Source organism: Trypanosoma brucei (assembly GCF_000002445.2).
Source record: "Trypanosoma brucei brucei TREU927 chromosome 11 chr11_scaffold01 genomic scaffold, whole genome shotgun sequence".
NCBI lineage: Eukaryota > Euglenozoa > Kinetoplastea > Trypanosomatida > Trypanosomatidae > Trypanosoma > Trypanosoma brucei.
The window spans coordinates 1,850,999-1,869,591 of NT_165288.1; the positions used below are offsets into that span (position 1 = coordinate 1,850,999).

The window sequence follows — 18,593 nt, forward strand, 5'->3', positions numbered from 1 at the left end:
TTTCGATAATAATCACTTTAATACCAACACGGACCATTGTGCCCGGTAATGGCTGTATCCTTTACATCACCACGATTTTTATCATATGTAAGAATTTTGCAACAAAAAGTACAGGGAGTATTACCCGTACAAAGTTATGGGGTCATACACAAAATTTTCCACTGACGAACTTGTCCCAGTTAAGTTTCAGTAAGCCGCATGAGTGCCTAAACCCTCCCTGTTGCCACTATCACACAGACTTAATCATACGAAGCAGAAGTGAGGTAAGTTTTCTGTGATGTTGTGTTTACCTTTTCCCCATTCCCTCTTATCTCCTTCCTGTGATATGCCAGTCAGAGAACAAAAGAGGGGCTTCAAAGACAACCAGGCGGTTTTGTTACCACAGATTTCTTCCACAATGACAAAACACGTTTAAAGTCTTTGAGAGTAGCGACGCACGCCCGCTCACGACCAAATACAAAAAACTTTCGATAATGGCCACGGTTCTTACCCTGTATTGCATCGGAAGCTGGCAATAAAAGTACCTTCCTTAACTTTCTGACGGTTACGTAGGCCACCATCAACACTGGGGAGAAAGAGGAACCACATACACAGACACACACACACACATACACACAAGTCACATGTATGTTTTTTCTCCTCATAGAGAATTGCGGCCAGTTTGTTAGGAAGATCGCATCAGCAAACAACATAAGCGTATCGCCTTCCATGAACGCTGAAGAGAACACGCGCGGTCCACAGATAATGAGTACAGCGCTACCGCCCGCGTACAAAATATACCCCACACCTCCTGTAGTCGCACACGTAGACGCGAACAAGTCCCGAACATCATCACCTGTGCTTTGCCGGTTCCCAGCGCGAGACCGCAACACCCACCAAGGCGCGGCAACCGCCAACGCAACGAACCAGAAGCCGAATTGCCGCTGAAAGCGACGCTCCCGAACGCGCCCGGCGCCGGCCGTCAGCAGTGGCATGACAGTTTCCGGTCCACGGAAGCCGGCCCCAACCCCATCCACGGGTTCCGGATTTCCGCCTCCCACCGGAGGAAACACGGCAGGCTTAACCATCACCTGCTCTTTTTTTAATCACGTGGTGACGTGCGCGCCAAAGAACATGGGGTCGACCAGGGAAAACAGTAAACTGTGGAAGGGTGGGGAAGCTTGTAGTCATCCGCGCCCCTGGAAAGCATAACTGCCCACTGGCCGCTAAACCCAGAGCGAGACCACCGTGTTCGGGGGCCAACAAGAGGGGCGCTACTCGGGAAAGGGGGAATGCACCGCCGCCCCCACGTCGATGCTGGTACAGAAAGAGGTGAAGAACCGGGTGACGCCATGCAGCGCCGCAATGCAGGAAGGGACCGTCCCGCATGCGCGCACCCGCTTGACAACGACCGCGTCGGCATTGGCCAGAGCGTTGGGGAAACGCTGCGGTAACAACCCCCGCCAACCAGGCGCGAGGTCAAAGAATAAACAAATAGCGGAAGCCCGAAACCACCGAAAGACAAAGCCTCAGCCGGTGCTACCCCGCGGTGACAGACTGCATGCTGTCTAAGTGAGCTCCGGGCCGAGGGAAAACTGAGCGAACTGCGACATGGAGCGGGAGCACCTACCATCAAATGGCCCCGAGAAATAAACGGTCTACACATTCGAAAGGGTTAGGGCTCCCGAGCGTGCATTTCAAAACCAAGCAGCCATTAACACCACAAGGCCGATCACCCCAAAGGAGGTTGGCAAATGTTTCGTCCCACCACGGTGAGATTGTCAGGAAACAGCCCCATTTACAGGAAGGGCGCCCCCACACCCAGTGCGGCCACGGGTGGCGCGGTCTTGTGGGACCTAACCTTCGATGGGGAGTCGCCAGCCCAAGACATTTCAAATTAAATAGAACACTCCACCGCAGATTCCGGGGTGTGCAGCCGCATTCCGCTGCAATATTTAAACTGCGGCGGTGGTTGCTCGCCGTCGCGCTTCAGTGAGGTGCTAAGAACGAAAACGAGAAAGGATACCTTTTCCCACCAATTCTATCCGGCCCCCATGATATCGGCCGCTCGTCCGATATTTCTTCACCTTAGACACATTTTTCGAGGGGCTGTGTTCTCAGGCCTCGATTGGCGGCGCCCTTCGTGGAAACACCAGACCAACGGAGCGACTACCGCGGTACCGCTACGGGCGCGGATGGCAATTTGTTTGTCTCCTTGCGCCCCATCCCCCACCCCATCCTTTAAGAGGCTGAAAGAAATCGGGTTCAACGCCGGAGTTCACCGACAAGTTGCGGCCCCTTCGTTGTAGGAGCGCTGGTGTTGTAATGCTCTGAGATTTCCAAGCATTTGCTTAGGTTTTTGGGTTAGTCCCGCCCCGCTGGACGTGCACTCCGAGAGGGGGTGCCTTCCCGAAAGCGTGTTGCGGAAAGCAACCCTTTTCGCACGCCACGGGCCTTGCCCCTCGCGCTTGAGCACTGCGTCTTAACTGGAAAGGTTCCTTCAACCTTGCATGCGGCCCCACTCACCGTGGAGACATCGATTGACATTTTTGGGGGTGGGTTGGTGACGTTACGGGGGAGAGAGTCTGACCACGAAAAAAAAACTCACGGAGCCCGGTGCGAATTACGAGCGGGTCTGGAGGCGTTGTTTCCGGGCTGTCACCCATCCACGAGTGGACGCGGCAACATAAGCGCACGACTGGGATCTACAGAGGTGTGATTTGGGAATGTGGGCAGTACCGCCGACGCCCCTTGCTCGATGGAACCCAGCTGGACGAGGAGCAACCGCAACCCGAGAATGCTGCAACAAAAACCTTGGTCCAAACATTTCCTATGCGAACGATTCCCTACGACCTTTGCTGCAGTTGCCGTAGCGACGGGAACCAACAGGGAGAAGCTGGGTCCTGGCAGCCGAGTGCCCCCACCGAAACATTGAAAACGGAAGGTCCCACCGAGGCGGACGTCCCAACTTTAAGCACACAATTCGTTGTGTCTTAAGGGACCTGTCGGTGGCGCCGCACAGCGGGTGCCGACAAAGGGCTTTGAAAGACGACCCGTGATTCACACGGGGGTACGGCAGCACAGGCGGAACGGCTTTTGATGCGCGTGAAAGCGAGTACGAAGCAATGGTACAGAAGGTTTTCATCACGCGGATGGCACTTCGAGCGACCGGCCGCTGGCAAACCACCGGAAACGCTTTGCGGAAACTGGGGTTGATAAACGGAACAAAGTGCAATGAGGATAACCATCTAAGGAATTCAACCTGCACTGTAGTCGAAAGGGTGGTGTGGAAGAGGGAAGCAGCAATGGCGCCCCGTGCAGGTTGCCTGCTGTTGTTGGTTAAAGTTGCTGTTTCACGCTTTTGGAGGAGCGAGCCAGCTGCGAGAGCAGCGCTAGGCAGGCATCAGCGCACTGACGGAATCGCGGGAAAGGACCTTCACACAAAAACCAGTGGAATAGAGGGGTTGTAGTACGTTGACTCGGTTAACGGCACGGGCTCGGGAGGAGGAAGTTCCTTGCACAACCGTCATGGAGAATGAGTAAATCATTTTTACCCAGGGGCGACGGAAGCGTCGCCCAGCTGGCGTGGAACACTTAGGTTACACCACATTGTGGGTGAAGGGTTCGTTGGGAATAGGCACACATGTGCGAAACTGACGATGTCAAAATTCACACAGTTTGGATGAAGTTGTTTGATAGCATTCTTCTGCGACAGCGGACAAAACCCGGTCAAATGCCCTATGGAATGCGGCGGAGTGCGGCGTCGATTGCGCCCGTTGGGATTAAAGACTTCCACTTGGCCCCTCCACGTGGATATCACTGAGCACCAACCGCGCCGGACGCAGAGACCCGGTAAACCTAAAAACGTTTCCTCTTACTGCGCCGCAAGGCGCCTTCGTTCTCTCCACAAAATTCCCCAGGGTCTGCAGTGGTTCCGGAGAACGCGGGGAAGCGCCCTATCCTGTTTATCCGAAAAACAACGAAACCCTGTACCTTTCTTTCAGCGTTGTTCCCACGTCTTCCCCGTGGTTAACGGTCCAGCCGGGGAACATACGTAAAAAGTTGTGCCCAACTTGCTTAACTTGGCTACAAATGTGAAGCACTTGCACCCCTTACGGAAAGAGTGTGCCACTTGATCCGCCTTCACTACTACGCGTCTTTCAACCGGGAAGCAAAAGTAGAGAAGAAAGCAAGCATTTAAGCGTCAGTGACAAGCAACACTCATCTTACAACCCTCGCCCTGTGCGGGGGTGGCATTTATAACAATGATCCGCGTTCCGTGCGACGCCTTCCAAGAGACAACTTCAATGTTTCAGTCTTCCTGACCTCACGGCGTAGTGTGAAGCAGGAGGCAAGAGGGTAAAACAAACCCCCCGCTTCACGTTCCACCGTCCCTATCGAAACATTTATGAAACAATACGAAGAAAGGGATTGCTGTTACTTAGACGAACTTTGGTCCATAGGTTTTGCTCCCACAAACTTATGGATCCAAAAAAAAAATTGCTTCGTTTAAGGGAGATGGACGCGAAAAACAGACGGAGCCGACAGTCACAACAACACAAACATGACCAAAGCACCGTGATGAGAGCGTTCGCCGCAGCGGGCTCACACGTCCCTCGCTACACCACTGAGGCTATTATGTTGTCAAATATGACGTGCAGGGAACAACCGCAGGCGAACTGGGGCCTCCATTGCCCACGTAGTTCCAAAGGTGCTTCAAGTTGCCCACAAAGAGGGGAGGATGTGACGGAAAACGCGGGGTTCACACCTATTTTATGCTCAGAACACAAATACACTTTGAGCATCGCCAGTTTGATCACTGGGTTGTGACGCTGGTTTCATCTCGACTTTCCTTTTCCTCCGTTCAGTTGGCGTTTGGAAAGAGGTGACAGGGGTTGCGCCGCCCACGGAAGCGGCCGCAACTCTACGTACCTCTTCTTCGGCCCCTGGCGGCTGTCGGGACCCGACAGCCGCTTTCTTCGCCGCTCGTGGCGTCTTCCCCTTTTCCTTGCTCTTGCTGCGCCGCGCTGTTGAGGCGGCGGGCCTTTCCTTTGACACCTTCGCCCTCTTCGTCGGTACGGCCCCGTCTTCTTCGCTGCCCCCTTCTCGTTTTCTCTTTCGACCCTCAGCAGTTTCTCCCGCGTGCACTGGGGGTTCGTTGTTGGGTGCAGGCCGCTTATCCGCAGACGAAGGATCAGACGCGAACAGTTGTCGCCGTTCTTTCCGAACTTCCGCGAGGCAGCTGCTCAGCATCTGCCCGTCCTCTGGTTTTGCCGCTCCCAACGACACAATATCTTCCGATTCAATGGCAAGTCCTTGCGCGTGACCCCGAGCACCTGCAACACCTCTTGAGTTTGTTTGACCGCCGCACTTAACCTGAATTCTGCCAAGTCGGTCAACGCCCTGCACCACTATGTCATCTAAAAAGCTTCCCGCACAAACCGCATCAATGTCGACGTCATGTACGAGCACATCGTCGTGAAGACCAACATCCACAAAGGCACCGAACGTTGTGACACAACGCACCACCCCCGCAAGTTTGTCCCCACATTTAATGTCTGCCGCTCTTGGGGCGCGACGGAAATGGCCGGCAAAAGGCAGTTCGGAGCGGGGATCTAAGGCCGGTGTTGCCAGTTCATGGGCCAACAGTTCAAGCGTTGCCTTACCACATCCCAGGCGCTCCGTCAGTTCCTTCAATTCATTTTCCTTCATGTCAAGAAGTTTACGCCCAATGTCGATCCGCTGTTGTCCCTTGAACAACTCGATCAGCCTCTGCACAATGGGATAGGACTCGGGGTGAATGTTAGAGCCGTCCAGTGGGTTGGTGGAATTAGGAAACCGAAAGAAACCTGCAATTTGCTTGTAAACAGTTTCAGTCATCCCTGGAACGCGACGAAGGTCTTCCCGACTCATGAGCTTTTTGGCGTGACGCGCGAGAACAATTTGGTCTACCATGCGCTTTGTCACACCCGGTATTTTTTCCATCACGTAGCGGTTTGCAACCATTGCGTTAACACCAACTGATGCTACGCACGACTCCACCACTCGATTCAATGAGCGCGTCAGTTCGACCTCACTGATGTCATGTTGGTACATACCAATGCCCATTGATCGAACCGGAACCTTTACCAGCTCACTCAACGGATCGATGACACGCCTGCCAATGCTCACCGCTCCGCGGTACATTGGGTCGAGGGTGGGAAACTCTTCCTTCGCGACATCGGAAACAGAGTAAACACTGGCGCCTGCTTCACTGACAATAGCATACTCGACGCTCAGGTTCTTCTCCTTGATGGTGGCGGCGACAACATCGGCCACGTCCCCCGAGGCAGTCCCGTTTCCGATAACAATTTTGTTAAGATTCATTTTCCCGACCGACCCACCGATATATTCTTTCATCTCATCCTTCTTCGACAAGGTGCAGCAAAAGCACGCAATAACACCGCCGTTTTCGTCTAGTGCAACACATTTAACACCCATTTTGAAGCCCGGGTCCATCGCAAGTATTCTCGCATCCCGCATTGGGCGCTGGAGGAGGATATGGCGAAGGTTGTGTGCAAAGACAGCCAGAGACTCTTTTATTGCACTCTTTTTGAGATCGCGCCGGACCGTCGCGTGCGTTCGCCGCACCACTTGTTTGCATGCCTCCTCAAGGCACTTCTGCAGAAGCTCCCCAGCTACTGAAGAAGTAGGTCTCCGCGCTCCATAAAATTTCCGACGAGCCCACGCAAAGAAAACATCCTTGTCCCTATTGCTTTCGGCCATTTTAACTTTCAACACACCCTCACTTTCGCCACGTTGCAGTGCCAGGAAATGGTGTGCACTAATCCGTTGCACCGGCCACACCTTGCCACCATACCACTCAAAATGCTTCTTATTCTTTTCAAAAGAATCGGAATTCGCTGACTTTCCCCCAGGCTCCCCAGCAAGTGCACAACTAATGGTGCCGCTCCGCCTGCACTCCGTTAGCATGATCTGCCGTACCTCATCGCAACGCTGCACCTCCTCCACCACAATTGCCCTTAGCAACTTTTCACCGTCGTCCACGCAGCGCAGACGCTGCTGCACATCGTCGATGGGATCCGTCGTATACAACAATTTTTTCGCGAGAGGTTCCAGTCCCGCCTCACGCCCCCTATGTGCCAGACCCGTCTTCTTTTCTTTAAACGGCTCCCACGCATCCTCTAGCTGGTTCAAATGAACTAGCTTCTCAAAGGTCTCTTGAAGTTCCCTCGTAAGGAGGTTACGTTTCTCCAAACTTTTTAACATGAATTCGCGGCGTCGTTGCACTTCCCGTAGCTCCTCCGCCATATCAAGCAGCTGCCGGATTGTTGTCTCGTCGAGGTAACCTGTTTCGTCACGCCGATACCGCGCAAGAAAGGGCACAGTTGAACCTTTCTTAGTCTGCTCCACAACATAACATGCAGAGCCTTGGGGTATGTTTAGCCGCTGTGAAATAATGCGGTACAAGTGTGTTTCGCTGTTGCCCGCCTTCTGTGCCTTGGTGGACATCGCGCGCAACGAAAAGGTAACCGCTAGTACTGACCTTGGGTGCGCTGGTACAATTCTTTTAACGTACCGCAGCATAATCGAGGAGGAAAGGACGTTACACGGCGGGGAGCAGATCGATCAAACAAATGACACAGGGTGCTTTCCCTCAGCCGAAGGGATACGCACAAAATACAAATGTGTGCGTGGTCGACAGCCTTAAAACTATTAATATGATCTTCCCCTGGTGTTACTTATCCGTCCTGTGGAGGCGTCCACGCCAGCCTACCCTTCAACAAACAGAGTTCACCTGCCAGGGAGGAAACGAAATAGAAACAAGAACTCCAGTGTTTGATTCCTTTGGTTTGATTTGTTTGCACGAGGATAGAACAGGGGTTAAAAGTAGCAATGAGCGCACGCAGAAACATTAGTCTTACTTCGTACAAACGGTCACCCCCCCCTCACACACCAGCTACATTGAGGGTTACATCGGAAAAAGTACAGCTGCGGTGCCACCAGGACACCCGGAAACCGATGGCGCGGTAGCATCTTGAGGGGAAGAGGAGGCACAGTGTTAAAAAACGCACCACAAAAAGGGGAATAATGTGCCAGTAGGATCCGGTCGCAACGTGAAACTGAAGGCGACGCCCTCCACTTCACGCCCCAGCACCTCCCTCCCCCAAATAAAAAACGTTCGGTAGGCTTGCTACACGAGGTAGGCAATCTTTAATCGCTTCGGAAATTGCAAACACACCCACACTCTCGTGGGGACCGACGGCGGAGAGTTTACACACTGCGATAACCTGCAGGTGATGGTTAAATTGAATGATGTTCAGCAGGGAATGGGGGCAGTGATGAAGTCCGGTACCGCAGTAGATATAGAGAACGTCATCGCTTTGAGAGATTTTAGGTTGTTTCCCAACTGGATCCCCTTATCCACAAGCATATTACAATTCCCCACCATTAAAGAAATGCAGAACCCACCCAATTCTGCCCTACAGACCATCTGCCGTCATGCCCAGCACGTCCAGTTGGATGATGTCTGTTCTACCATTCAGCAGCTGACCTAAATGTGGAACGGTCCTTCCCATATCCCCATGAACAAACTCCTTCACATAGGTGCCAGCCTGAGTCTCTAAGTCCATCAGGAACCAGTGAGCATTTAACGGCACCAATTGAATACGGTGAATAACTCGGTTACGTGACTGCAACGATCGCCTATGTAGTACACGCACGGGGGTGCGTTGTTCGACAACTAGGTCACACACAGCGTTCGTTGCCTGAAAATGTCTATCTTTCTCCGGCTCAGGTATTGATCTGCTGCACCACACAACACAACGGTACCTCTTCACCTTGCTCTGCGAGTGATGAGCCATGCGGAGAAGTATACCAGCATCTGTTATGCGTAATTCTGATATTTCCACGCTTCCCTCCTCGCTGGTATTAACCACAGCTTCCAGAGATGCCAAATCCTCCGGTGACGCGCGTTCCCTGCTGGGCGATATGACTTCGAGAACGAAGGGCCGCCCACTTCCGAGCATACGTACATCCACATCTTCCCGCCCAGCGCTATGAAACTTGTACCGTCCGTAGCCGAAGACGCGTTCGGATGCCGTGCGGTGCGGATTCAGCTTTTCCACTCCGGGATGTTGTTGGTCAGCTTCCAACACCTCACGCCGGGGACGCTTCACGCTTTGGCATGCGGCATCTTTCATTGGCCCTTCCCACGGTAGGGACGTTACACCTTCGGGGAAAAAGAAGGGCAACACCGGATCGGCAATCGCTTCCTGTAGAGAGTACGAGCCAACACGTTTTCCATTAACAAACCAAGGGGACTGTGAGAGATCCCGCCTCGTTTTGCGGTAGTTTCCGATCAACATGATATTGGAGTGCTGCAGGGAACAAGCCAGTGTTGCTGGTTCACAGATCAAAAAATTGCCACTCCGTCCCACATCAGCAGCATCTCCGGTCCAACATCCAGTAGCATTCAAGTAAGGAAACACGTAGTCATATATAACACTGTACGTCAGCACCCCTTCGCTCCGGTTGCTACAGTACTGCAGTGGTACCGCAGTCCCGTTGGTAAGGTTCTTTAGTTGGTGATGCTCAGCGGCTATGTCCGCAACGAGGCCCTCGTTATCGGGGCTGTATACAAACGCCTGTTGTACCTGGGGTTCAGTTACACCGCCGTCACTTCCGGCACGACGAGTGATCTCCTGCATGTAGGCCTTATACCCAACAAGCGTCTTCACTTTGGATAACTCAGAGTGCTCACGCACAAGGTACTGCAGAACCCGCGCCCGCAGGTCACTCATGTAGAAATCCTTGAAGTTGGCGTGCTCTTCTGGCACCAACGCTGTGGGATTTGGTTTCTCATTCTCCCTTCCACTTACACCGTGAAAGATTGCAGCCACTGCCAACCACAAAAATGATACGCTCCGGTGAACACTCACATTCACGGAAAGGCGGCTCGAGTCGATGAACCTACTTGTGCGAATTGTCGCGGCCACAACTGGGGCGTGGACGGCATCCAAAAACTGGTAAAGTCCCAAGCACGCACAGCAGAGACTGTGCCTCTCATCGGCCGCCGTAGTGCTCTCTCCGTTATCTTTTGCCTTTCGAAAGTACCGCAGAGCACTCTCCGCCGTTTCGTAAACAATTGAAAAGCGTGGGTGATACGTTTCGTCGAGGAGCCTACCGTTCCCACAGTGGTCAGAGCGCGTCTGTACTGGGGGCTGCGGTGGAGGTACCTGATGCATGATCGACATCCGAAGGGCACATGAGTGACACAGCACATTTTTTTGTGTCATATGGGTGTCAGAAACCTCAGCGCTACGGGTAGTTTTGGGTGTTGATAGCCAGTAAAAAAAAAAAAAGCAATATCACCCCATAGTGATGGTGAAGTGGAAATATAAAAAAATAATGAAAAGAGAACAGGGTATATCCGAGCGGAATAGCCACCATGGAAAGCAAGTGTTACTAAGTGATCTGTCAAAGGGCTTTTCACCTGAACAGAAATATTTAAAAAAAATACGAACATATACTACTCACCGTATGCTTGGACTAAATCGCGGTACAAGCCACCCAAAAAAATAGTCAGCTACCTCCTCGGTAGGCGGTGAGCGAAGCGCTCACATGCTGTCAGAGTGATAGAATGGTAAAAATAAAAAAGTAAAAGATGGAGTAGTTGATTGACGTTTTTCCCTTTTCTTTTTTTCTAATTCGCACTCGTGCGTCTGCTTCGCCTTTCGATCCTTGTTCCTTTAAGAATGGATCAGGTCGATTGGGAGAAATGTTAAATTTAGTAGTAATCAGAAAGGTGGGAGACACTAAAATTAAAAGCTAATAAAAGAAAAAAAATAAGAATGATAGCAGGAACGGTAACTATTGTAATGACGAGCCCGACTCAGGTGGTTCCCACCACCCTTGGGTTAGGCACCCGTTTTCGTGCTCGTGTTTGTTCGTGCCACAATAACGCACGACAGAATCCATCCACTACAGCATACGGCTCAAATGTTTTGTGGACACGTTTGTGTGCACATTTACTACCATCTCCCCTTTTTTCGATAGGTCCCTATTATCTACGTGTGTGTCATGGTTGCCTTTGTTGGTGTCGTTGAGGTAAATGAGCGCAGGCTTGCCGTGGTAAAACAAAAACACCGTTCCCCCTCCTCCCTCCACCAGCCTCCCATCACACAGTCATATGTACTGAAGGCGAGCTCAAAGCCTTCCTTGATTCACTCTGAAGTCCTTCCACTCAGTAGTAAGTGGGAAATAGTGCGCTCCGGCGTTGCTTAGTCCCAGTTGCGCCGGTTGTTTGTCTGTTTTTTTCGCCGCGGAGACGTGTGCCTTCAGGGCATTCGACTCAGGAAAGGAAGGTTAACGGTCGGTCAACACAGCCGTGTGTCTCAGTGGTTATTCTCTTCCTATGTGTACGCCCCCCTCCGTATCTAACAATGGTATGAGATCCTCGATATGCCTAACACTACTGTTTTTCATCCTCGCTCAGAGTGCCTGTTACTATTCTCCCGTAAAAGTCCTCTTTCCGCACCAGTTGGCAATAGACAAGCGAAATGACCATTACAACCCCAAGTACTGAGAGGTTTACGATAACCGACTGCGTACTTTCCACCATACCCAGGACGATGAGTCCAGCGAAAAGTATCATTGGAATAATAAGCAAGTACAGTAGCTTCCCCTCAAAAGGAGCTCTGAACGGCCGCTTGAGATGCGGATGGCGGTGGCGTATGACCAGGAAGGCAATAAAGATCATAAGCACCCTCAACCCGTAGAGCACTTGATCAACCTTCACGAGCGGTCCAAATTCGAGGAAGACGCCGAACAATGCGCTTAATACTGCATTTAGGGTTAGGGTCCAATGATAAGTGCCGAAACGCTTGTTCCGTTTATACAAGACCCGATTAATCGGCCCGGGAAATGCTTCCGTGTAGGCAACACCTGCGATGATTTGTGTTGTTGTGCAGAAAGAAGAGAGCAGTAAGGCATGTGCAGACAGCGCGCTAGCAACAACCATAAATACCCTTAGTGGCACACCTCCCACACTGAAGGCGACGTCCGACCAGAAACCTGTTACCCACTGTGACAAATCAGGTAGGCCTTCTCGTATGCTTGCTCCAGTGAGTATTGGGGGAATGTACGTAAGGTAGGCAAGTCCCAGAAGAGGCGCAAGCGCGCGGATGAAGGTTCGTCGAGGTGCCTTGGTCTGTTCAATAACCGTGGCGGCTTGCTCCAACCCACAAAGGTTCCACGAGGTAGTTGTTATGAATGTCGCCCAATCAATAGATGGGGGAATGTAGCTTATCGCCGGCCAGTTGAGGTAAAAATTGCTCTTGATCATATGCATCGAAAATAACGTCAAAAACGGTGCGACCGTCACAATAGAGAGTGCGATACTCAATTTTCCAACAGCCTGAACTCCCACCATGTTCAACGTGTACGTCACCAGCACCATGCCCAACCGAAGCAGTTTACTGATCGTGTCAGAACAAGGGACTGCAGTGCACACGTACTCAGATATGAGCACGGTATAAAGTGCATTGTCGATGAAAATGAGCAGGAAAGTCAGTAATACCATCGCGAAGTAAACAACACGATGGAATGAAACGTTGTACCACATTAAGAAGGCAGCGTTCGACGGTATGGCTGTTGCCAATTCCGCAACGACGATAGTCGTTGGCGCTGCCATGAGTAGGGGAACCAGAACAATAGAAATGATACCAAGCAGTGGCCCTCCCCCGAGGACAGTTTCTTCAATAGCGTAAGCCCCAGAAGTAGTATACGCGTACATCAACCCCATGAGCATTGGTACTGAAAGACTCCTCTTTGGAGCCCCTTTATCCAGGATGAATTGTTGCTCTCCGTCATTTGTCTGTCCTTCGACATCGGCCGAGGACTCAATTGGAGAGGCAGTTTCTTGTCGTTGACGAAAGATGTGGTAACGAGGGTGTTCGAAGTATTGATGTTCGTCCACGAATCCATCCCCAGCCATTTACCCTCTTACTCTTGGACGAAATCAAACCTTAACCCTTGGTTTCAGTTGTGTTCAGGACCTTTCTTCTACGGGGGAAAAAGAGCATGATACGAACAATGGAGCACCTACAGCAAGCAAGCTTTTCAGAGATAACCACAAACTAGTTGCTTTGTGCTTTTGATATCGGGTGACAATCAACAGATAACTTAGGTACCGAAGTATCGCCCCTCCGGACAGTGTTCCCACTGACCCGGGAACGCAGACACACACACGCACAAATACACACAAACACAAACACGTTAAACAGCGCCGTGTGCCGACATGTGTCCCACGTGAAAGTGCTTCCGAACTATTTTGCATGGCGAATCGGCGGTTATGTGTACCGTCTAGTCCCGCTGTAACGACGTCGCATTGGAAGAGATGCCAGTGCACATCACAGAACTTCTCATTCCATTAGATCGTACACTTTCCTGCGGGCTCAGTGGTGCGCACCCTCTGCTTCTGCAGTGAAACGCTGCCGGTGTGTGTGTGTGTGTGTTTGGGGAAGAGGTGAGTGAGAAAGAAGAGGGAACAGGAGTCATTTGATCCACGTCACGGCCTTTTGCCTTTGCTCAACCACGCCTCAGTGAAGAGAAATCAAATACAAAGTTCCACCCTCTCGATTCTAGCAAGGACAGCAAGCAGAGGGGCGGGAGTTGCAACCACACCGGCTGCCAGCAGTTAAACTCCACGTGGCAGCTGACAATACCCCATTATTTTCCATTTGTGAAGGGGAAGCTGGACGGCCGAGAGCACCACGTTCCACCCATGTAGAAAAATGTGCAATAGCTCGTTTGAAGCACAAAAAGTGACCCCCAGAATGAGCGCACCCTCAGATTCTTCGGGCGTTCACATACATAGAAGCGTTCCCACAACTTTTGTTCGCATACAGTGCGCTTTGCACCTGCGGAAACCATCGGCCAAACACGTCGGTTTAGCACGCTGACAGCAGACACACCTTGTGATCACACGCGATTTCAGAAAAACACGACCGCTGATCCCTAAGCATTCGCTCCTGATAGAAAGGGATGTTGAAGTAATTCAGCAGCCGTCGGTCTTTCAGTAGAATTCTTCAGAAGACACAAGGTAACAAAATCCTTCAGTTTGTCAGAATAGCTCTGCCCAGAGCCCTGGTCAAATTCGTCCAACACGGGACCGAAAGAGTTGGACGAGGATTGCCGATAGCCGTGCAATATCATTGACGGGATCTGCAACTCCAGAGGAGTCCACGGCAACCTCCCGGTTGATAGCTGGTACGTCAGCACGCCCACAGACCAGATGTCATTGGTGTATAGAAAGGGAATACCCCGGCAACTTTCAGGGGACATGTAAGGTGCCGTACCATATATACCTTCCCGTCTGCCCACCCCTTCTTTCTTGACCGTTTTCCATTCTTCCAAGCCACTCCCTTCCAAACAGCGTAGGCAAGGGCACATACAATCCACGTCCGACAACTTGTATCGCACCTCCCCGGCGCCCGCGCCCCCAAACAGGAGTATATTCTGGGGTTTAACGTCATTGTGTACTGCGCCAACAACGTCATGCATGTATTGCAGCGTACGGAGAACATCTAGGAGAACTGTCCGAACAACGCTGTCATTCAGCCTCTCCCTGCGCTTCAGGAGGGCATCCAAGGTCCCGCCGGAAGCGAGCTCCAACGCGGCGTACATGTCGATTCTTCCATCCTTCGTGCCATTTGCTGGAAAAAGCCCGGTGTAATAGCATCGAACAAATCCGGGGTGTGCGATACTGCGCCACAAACGCACAATGGCTATCAACCTATCAATCTCCTCAGCTCTGGTCAGTTGCAGCCGAGTTGCCTTCACAGCGACATGGTGTTCCTTCCAGCCATCAGTGGGTCTGGAGATAGTTCCGAGATACACAACTGAATTTGCTCCCTTCCCCAGAAGCTTAAACTGATGCTTCACAACAACAAGCTGTGACTCATCCCTAAACTCAAATGCCGCTACGGATGTTTCCGGTGTCTCGGAGGGTGTGGTGACCTTTACTTCTTCCACTTTGAACAGCGGGAAGAGGGACTCCTCCTCATCCTGTGCGCCTTCCTCTGCTCCCGTGGGGTGCGCGTCCACTCGTTCTTGCGGCAGTTCACACACCCCTTCGGGAGGTTCGGCACATGCTTGGGGAAGCTCTAGGAGCCGGGCTTTCACCTCCTGTAGCCGGCGCTCTAGTTCAACAAATCCCGTCGCACCATCGTCTCGTTCCATTTTTTAGTCATTCCACTATGATTACGCGTGAAGAAAGGAAAAGGCAGCGTACATGCACATTCCAATACTTATATTCGGACGATATGACTTCGAGGTTGCGGTGCAGCCTTAACTTATTTGTAACCCCTTAGCACAGAAGCATTTGTGTGTGCCCTCAGCTCGTTCGTTTGAGAATAAAGGTGGAAACTGGACTGAAAAAAAAAATCCACATTACAATACAGGCCAGTCAGCTGGCCCACCATCTTCTTCAGCGCAACCGAACGTTACGACATATGGTCGCTTGCCTCTGCGAATAGAAAGCCATCTGTTTCGGGCCCGCCTTTCCAATGAAGAGCGGCCTGCACTCAACAGCCAGCCATGTCGCACTGCATCCCGATGGGCACGCCCGAAGTGGGTATCTGGAAACTACAGCGTTGATACGGACGCCAGTGTAGGACAAAGAGAGTGTTTACCGCCCTGTACAGTCAGTTGGGGCTGCGGCCCGTGATTTTTCAGCGTTCGAGCCAAATGACCTGCGTCGACCGGTTAGGTCACATCCTAAGCAATACTGTCGCATAAGTGGGACGGATTCGCACCACACATCACCGTTATAAACGTATAGCTCCCCCTCACCGTTGACGAGATGTTACCCTCGGCACAGAGAAAGAGCTGGGGTTGTGCGCAGCACCCTAATACTCAACAACAAATTATCCTTCACGACGAAAGCACAGGCAGCTAGACAGCGGTCGAAACTATCACATCCAAGCCTATACAAATCATCGCACCACCGCTTCGCACAACACACTTACGCGGACATATTGTGTTAACGCACTCAGGGACGACCTCCATCGTGTACCGTCCGGGAGACGGCGCTATGTCGCACCCGTAATGCTGTGGGAAATATCGCAAAAAGCTCGACCTAAAACAGTTAAGTTCGATGTACACGGAAGGAGGTGCCTGATAACTGACTCCCAACCCTTCATGTCCCTCCGCTCCAGTAGCTAGAAACCACGAGAATCGGTGGTAATGATTGCTGGTCGGCTCCCTCGCCTCAACGTATGAGTCAAGGAAAATCAAAAAGTACAGGCTTTGTTTGACAGGTGCAGGTGAGAGATTAGACAGTGAACATCGCAAACAAAGTGCCAACGGTGAATGTGAAACCCCACAGGGGCTGCGAGCGATCTGATTATGTGGCACACGCGCAACCACAGGGAAAGTTGTTTTGTACTCGGTACTGATTACCACAAGAATAACGATATTTGTAACACTCCGTAATTTCCTATAAAACAGAAGCAAGGGGGAATGGGGAAGTGAGAAGAAATGCTTTTTTTCTTTTTTAAAACCACGCAACCAGCACACTACTTTGCGGAAACTAGCGTAGGAGAGGGGACCCTCACGACAGCCCCTTCCTGGAAGAAAATTTATTCTTTTCCCAGCGGAAATATTTCCCTAACCCTAACCCCACCACATTAAGCATATCCTTATCTCGGTACCCCTTCGCGATCAGTCAACCCATCGCCGCGCGCCAGACATGTTTGGTACCTTCCATCCTTCCTGATGCTGCCAAAAGTGATGTGGTGTTCCACCCGAGTTGTTGTAGAAGAAATGCTTTGGGGTGCCAGGAGGTACCTCCTTCATCAACGGAAGGGGAATCCCAAAGAAGAGATCATACACGACACACGCCACAAAGGTAAAAATTGGTGCTCGGTAGAAAAGCCACTCAAAAGGAATTTGAAAAGGCCATCCAAGGGCATGCTTAGTCAGGTAAAACCCACCGGCAGTGGGTGCAGTAGAAATCTGTTTGGGTGCCTCCCGATAGGGAAACGTTCGCTTTGGAACGCCATGAGGATATAGTGCCTTCACATCAAATCCGCTAAATCTCAACCCCGAACGACTGACCATGGTTAATCTACAGCACGAAGTGTTGTAGCCTAACTAAGCGGGAAACCTAGTGCATGTATAAGAAAACGTTAACAAGATAAACAATGGCATTAACTTAGGAATTGTGCAAAGTTCGAAGAGCCACAAGGTTAGCCACACGTGGCCGCCGCACAAGCGGAAAAACATAGCGCTTCGTCTCTGTGATCCTATACATGGTACGACCCCCGCAAGCTGTTACAAAGCTCTCCATAGGCATTTTCGTGCAACAAGAAATCCCTCTGCAGCACCTGTTAATGCCTATCTGCAAGGAAGCGTCGGCCCCTAATAGCTTTCAATACCTCCACTCTGAGATTCAGTACGGCCTGCAGGGACTCTGCGCACTGAATTGGTTCTGCTTCACCACACGCAACAAGTTGCGGCCTGGCGTTAATGATTTCTGAAGTTAACCTGAACTCTTCTTCAGCTCTGTTTATGTCTTTCTGCAGAAGAAAACAGCTTCCCAAATTCAGGGGCAGCCATGGGTCGTATTTGAGCTTGTCGGTGCCCTCCGCCATCAAACTCTGAAAATCCACAATAGCAGCCTTAAGGAGTTCCTCTTCGTATGCCCGTTGGTCCACTGCTGCTAGTTCACCAAGCACCTCCGACTTCACATCATCCAAAGATTTCAGAGCTGGCAGAACAACAGAGGCGCCGTCACAACGTTTTGTGGCAGCAGGCTGGGAACTTTCCTCATCGTCATACTTCCAACTAGACTCAACAATACGCAGTGCAAGACATGCCCGACGCAGCTGAGCATAGTGGTACTCCTCCTTCACCCTCAGAGCGGATGAGTACGCTTGCAATGCCTCCTTTAATAGGCCTTGCTCTTCATATGCCCTTCCTAGGTTAGCCCACGCGTAGTAATTGGCTTCGTTCAATCGTATCGCCGTTTTAAAGTCATTAACGCACTGATTGAACTCCGAAGAAAGGAGACGAAGACCAGGTACACGTGTGCTCAAGATACATAAGCCTCTGTGATTATATGCGTGGTCATTGTCAGGCTCTACATTGATAATTGAACTGTAATCTACGAAGGCGGAAGACCAATTTGATGAAGCCACGTAGCTTGCTGCACGTGCCTCCATAGCTCTAATATTTAGTGGATCTTTCTCCAGGCACTGGGAATAACGCTCGATTGCTTTTTCATATTCCTCTTGACCACGAAGGCACTCCCCGAGTAGGAAATAAGCAACTGTGTTTTCCTCGTATATCTCTATCGCTGCCTCCAAAGCTACCATTGCCTTTACATAATTCGGTTGTGCGTTCCTACCTGTCGGTTCCAGCAATGAGAGGCCTTCGTCGCACTTTTCGTGAGAAGATTTTATCCGAGCTTCTAACAGCTTTCTCTCCTTGCGCCTGGCTCTCCGCTCCTTACTCGACTTCGAGCGCTTTGCCATTGTATAATTTCTGGTGAGGTGGGAGAGACATCCAAAATAAAAGGGGGACATTGGCTCAAAACACACAGAGACGTA

General features: G+C 51.3%; 7 protein-coding genes across 7 annotated transcripts, besides 2 other annotated features; all 7 read right to left on the reverse strand.

Moving 5' to 3' along the window:
* Positions 1-353: 353 nt before the first annotated feature.
* On the reverse strand, positions 354-1,067 carry Tb11.02.4490 (hypothetical protein; the record flags this gene model as incomplete). The annotated part of the gene is made up of 1 exon (XM_823646.1): positions 354-1,067. One exon carries the CDS (start codon positions 1,065-1,067, stop codon positions 354-356), a length of 714 nt encoding a protein of 237 aa, XP_828739.1.
* Positions 584-617: a microsatellite.
* A 3,691-nt stretch (positions 1,068-4,758) lies between the features above and the next one.
* Tb11.02.4500 (hypothetical protein, conserved) lies at positions 4,759-7,566 on the reverse strand (the record flags this gene model as incomplete). The annotated part of the gene is made up of 1 exon (XM_823647.1): positions 4,759-7,566. One exon carries the CDS (start codon positions 7,564-7,566, stop codon positions 4,759-4,761), a length of 2,808 nt encoding a protein of 935 aa, XP_828740.1.
* An 896-nt stretch (positions 7,567-8,462) lies between these two features.
* Tb11.02.4510 (hypothetical protein, conserved) lies at positions 8,463-10,277 on the reverse strand (the record flags this gene model as incomplete). The annotated part of the gene is made up of 1 exon (XM_823648.1): positions 8,463-10,277. The coding sequence occupies one exon, from the start codon at positions 10,275-10,277 to the stop codon at positions 8,463-8,465; it is 1,815 nt and encodes a 604-aa protein (XP_828741.1).
* Positions 10,278-11,452: 1,175 nt separating this feature from the next.
* Tb11.02.4520 (amino acid permease/transporter, putative) lies at positions 11,453-12,976 on the reverse strand (the record flags this gene model as incomplete). Its single annotated transcript, XM_823649.1, has 1 exon — positions 11,453-12,976. One exon carries the CDS (start codon positions 12,974-12,976, stop codon positions 11,453-11,455), a length of 1,524 nt encoding a protein of 507 aa, XP_828742.1.
* A 244-nt stretch (positions 12,977-13,220) lies between these two features.
* Positions 13,221-13,256: a microsatellite.
* Positions 13,257-13,998: 742 nt separating this feature from the next.
* On the reverse strand, positions 13,999-15,222 carry Tb11.02.4530 (protein kinase, putative; the record flags this gene model as incomplete). Its single annotated transcript, XM_823650.1, has 1 exon — positions 13,999-15,222. The coding sequence occupies one exon, from the start codon at positions 15,220-15,222 to the stop codon at positions 13,999-14,001; it is 1,224 nt and encodes a 407-aa protein (XP_828743.1).
* Positions 15,223-16,704: 1,482 nt separating this feature from the next.
* Tb11.02.4535 (hypothetical protein, conserved) lies at positions 16,705-17,103 on the reverse strand (the record flags this gene model as incomplete). Its single annotated transcript, XM_823651.1, has 1 exon — positions 16,705-17,103. One exon carries the CDS (start codon positions 17,101-17,103, stop codon positions 16,705-16,707), a length of 399 nt encoding a protein of 132 aa, XP_828744.1.
* Positions 17,104-17,372: 269 nt separating this feature from the next.
* Tb11.02.4540 (hypothetical protein, conserved) lies at positions 17,373-18,569 on the reverse strand (the record flags this gene model as incomplete). Its single annotated transcript, XM_823652.1, has 1 exon — positions 17,373-18,569. One exon carries the CDS (start codon positions 18,567-18,569, stop codon positions 17,373-17,375), a length of 1,197 nt encoding a protein of 398 aa, XP_828745.1.
* Positions 18,570-18,593: the final 24 nt, after the last annotated feature.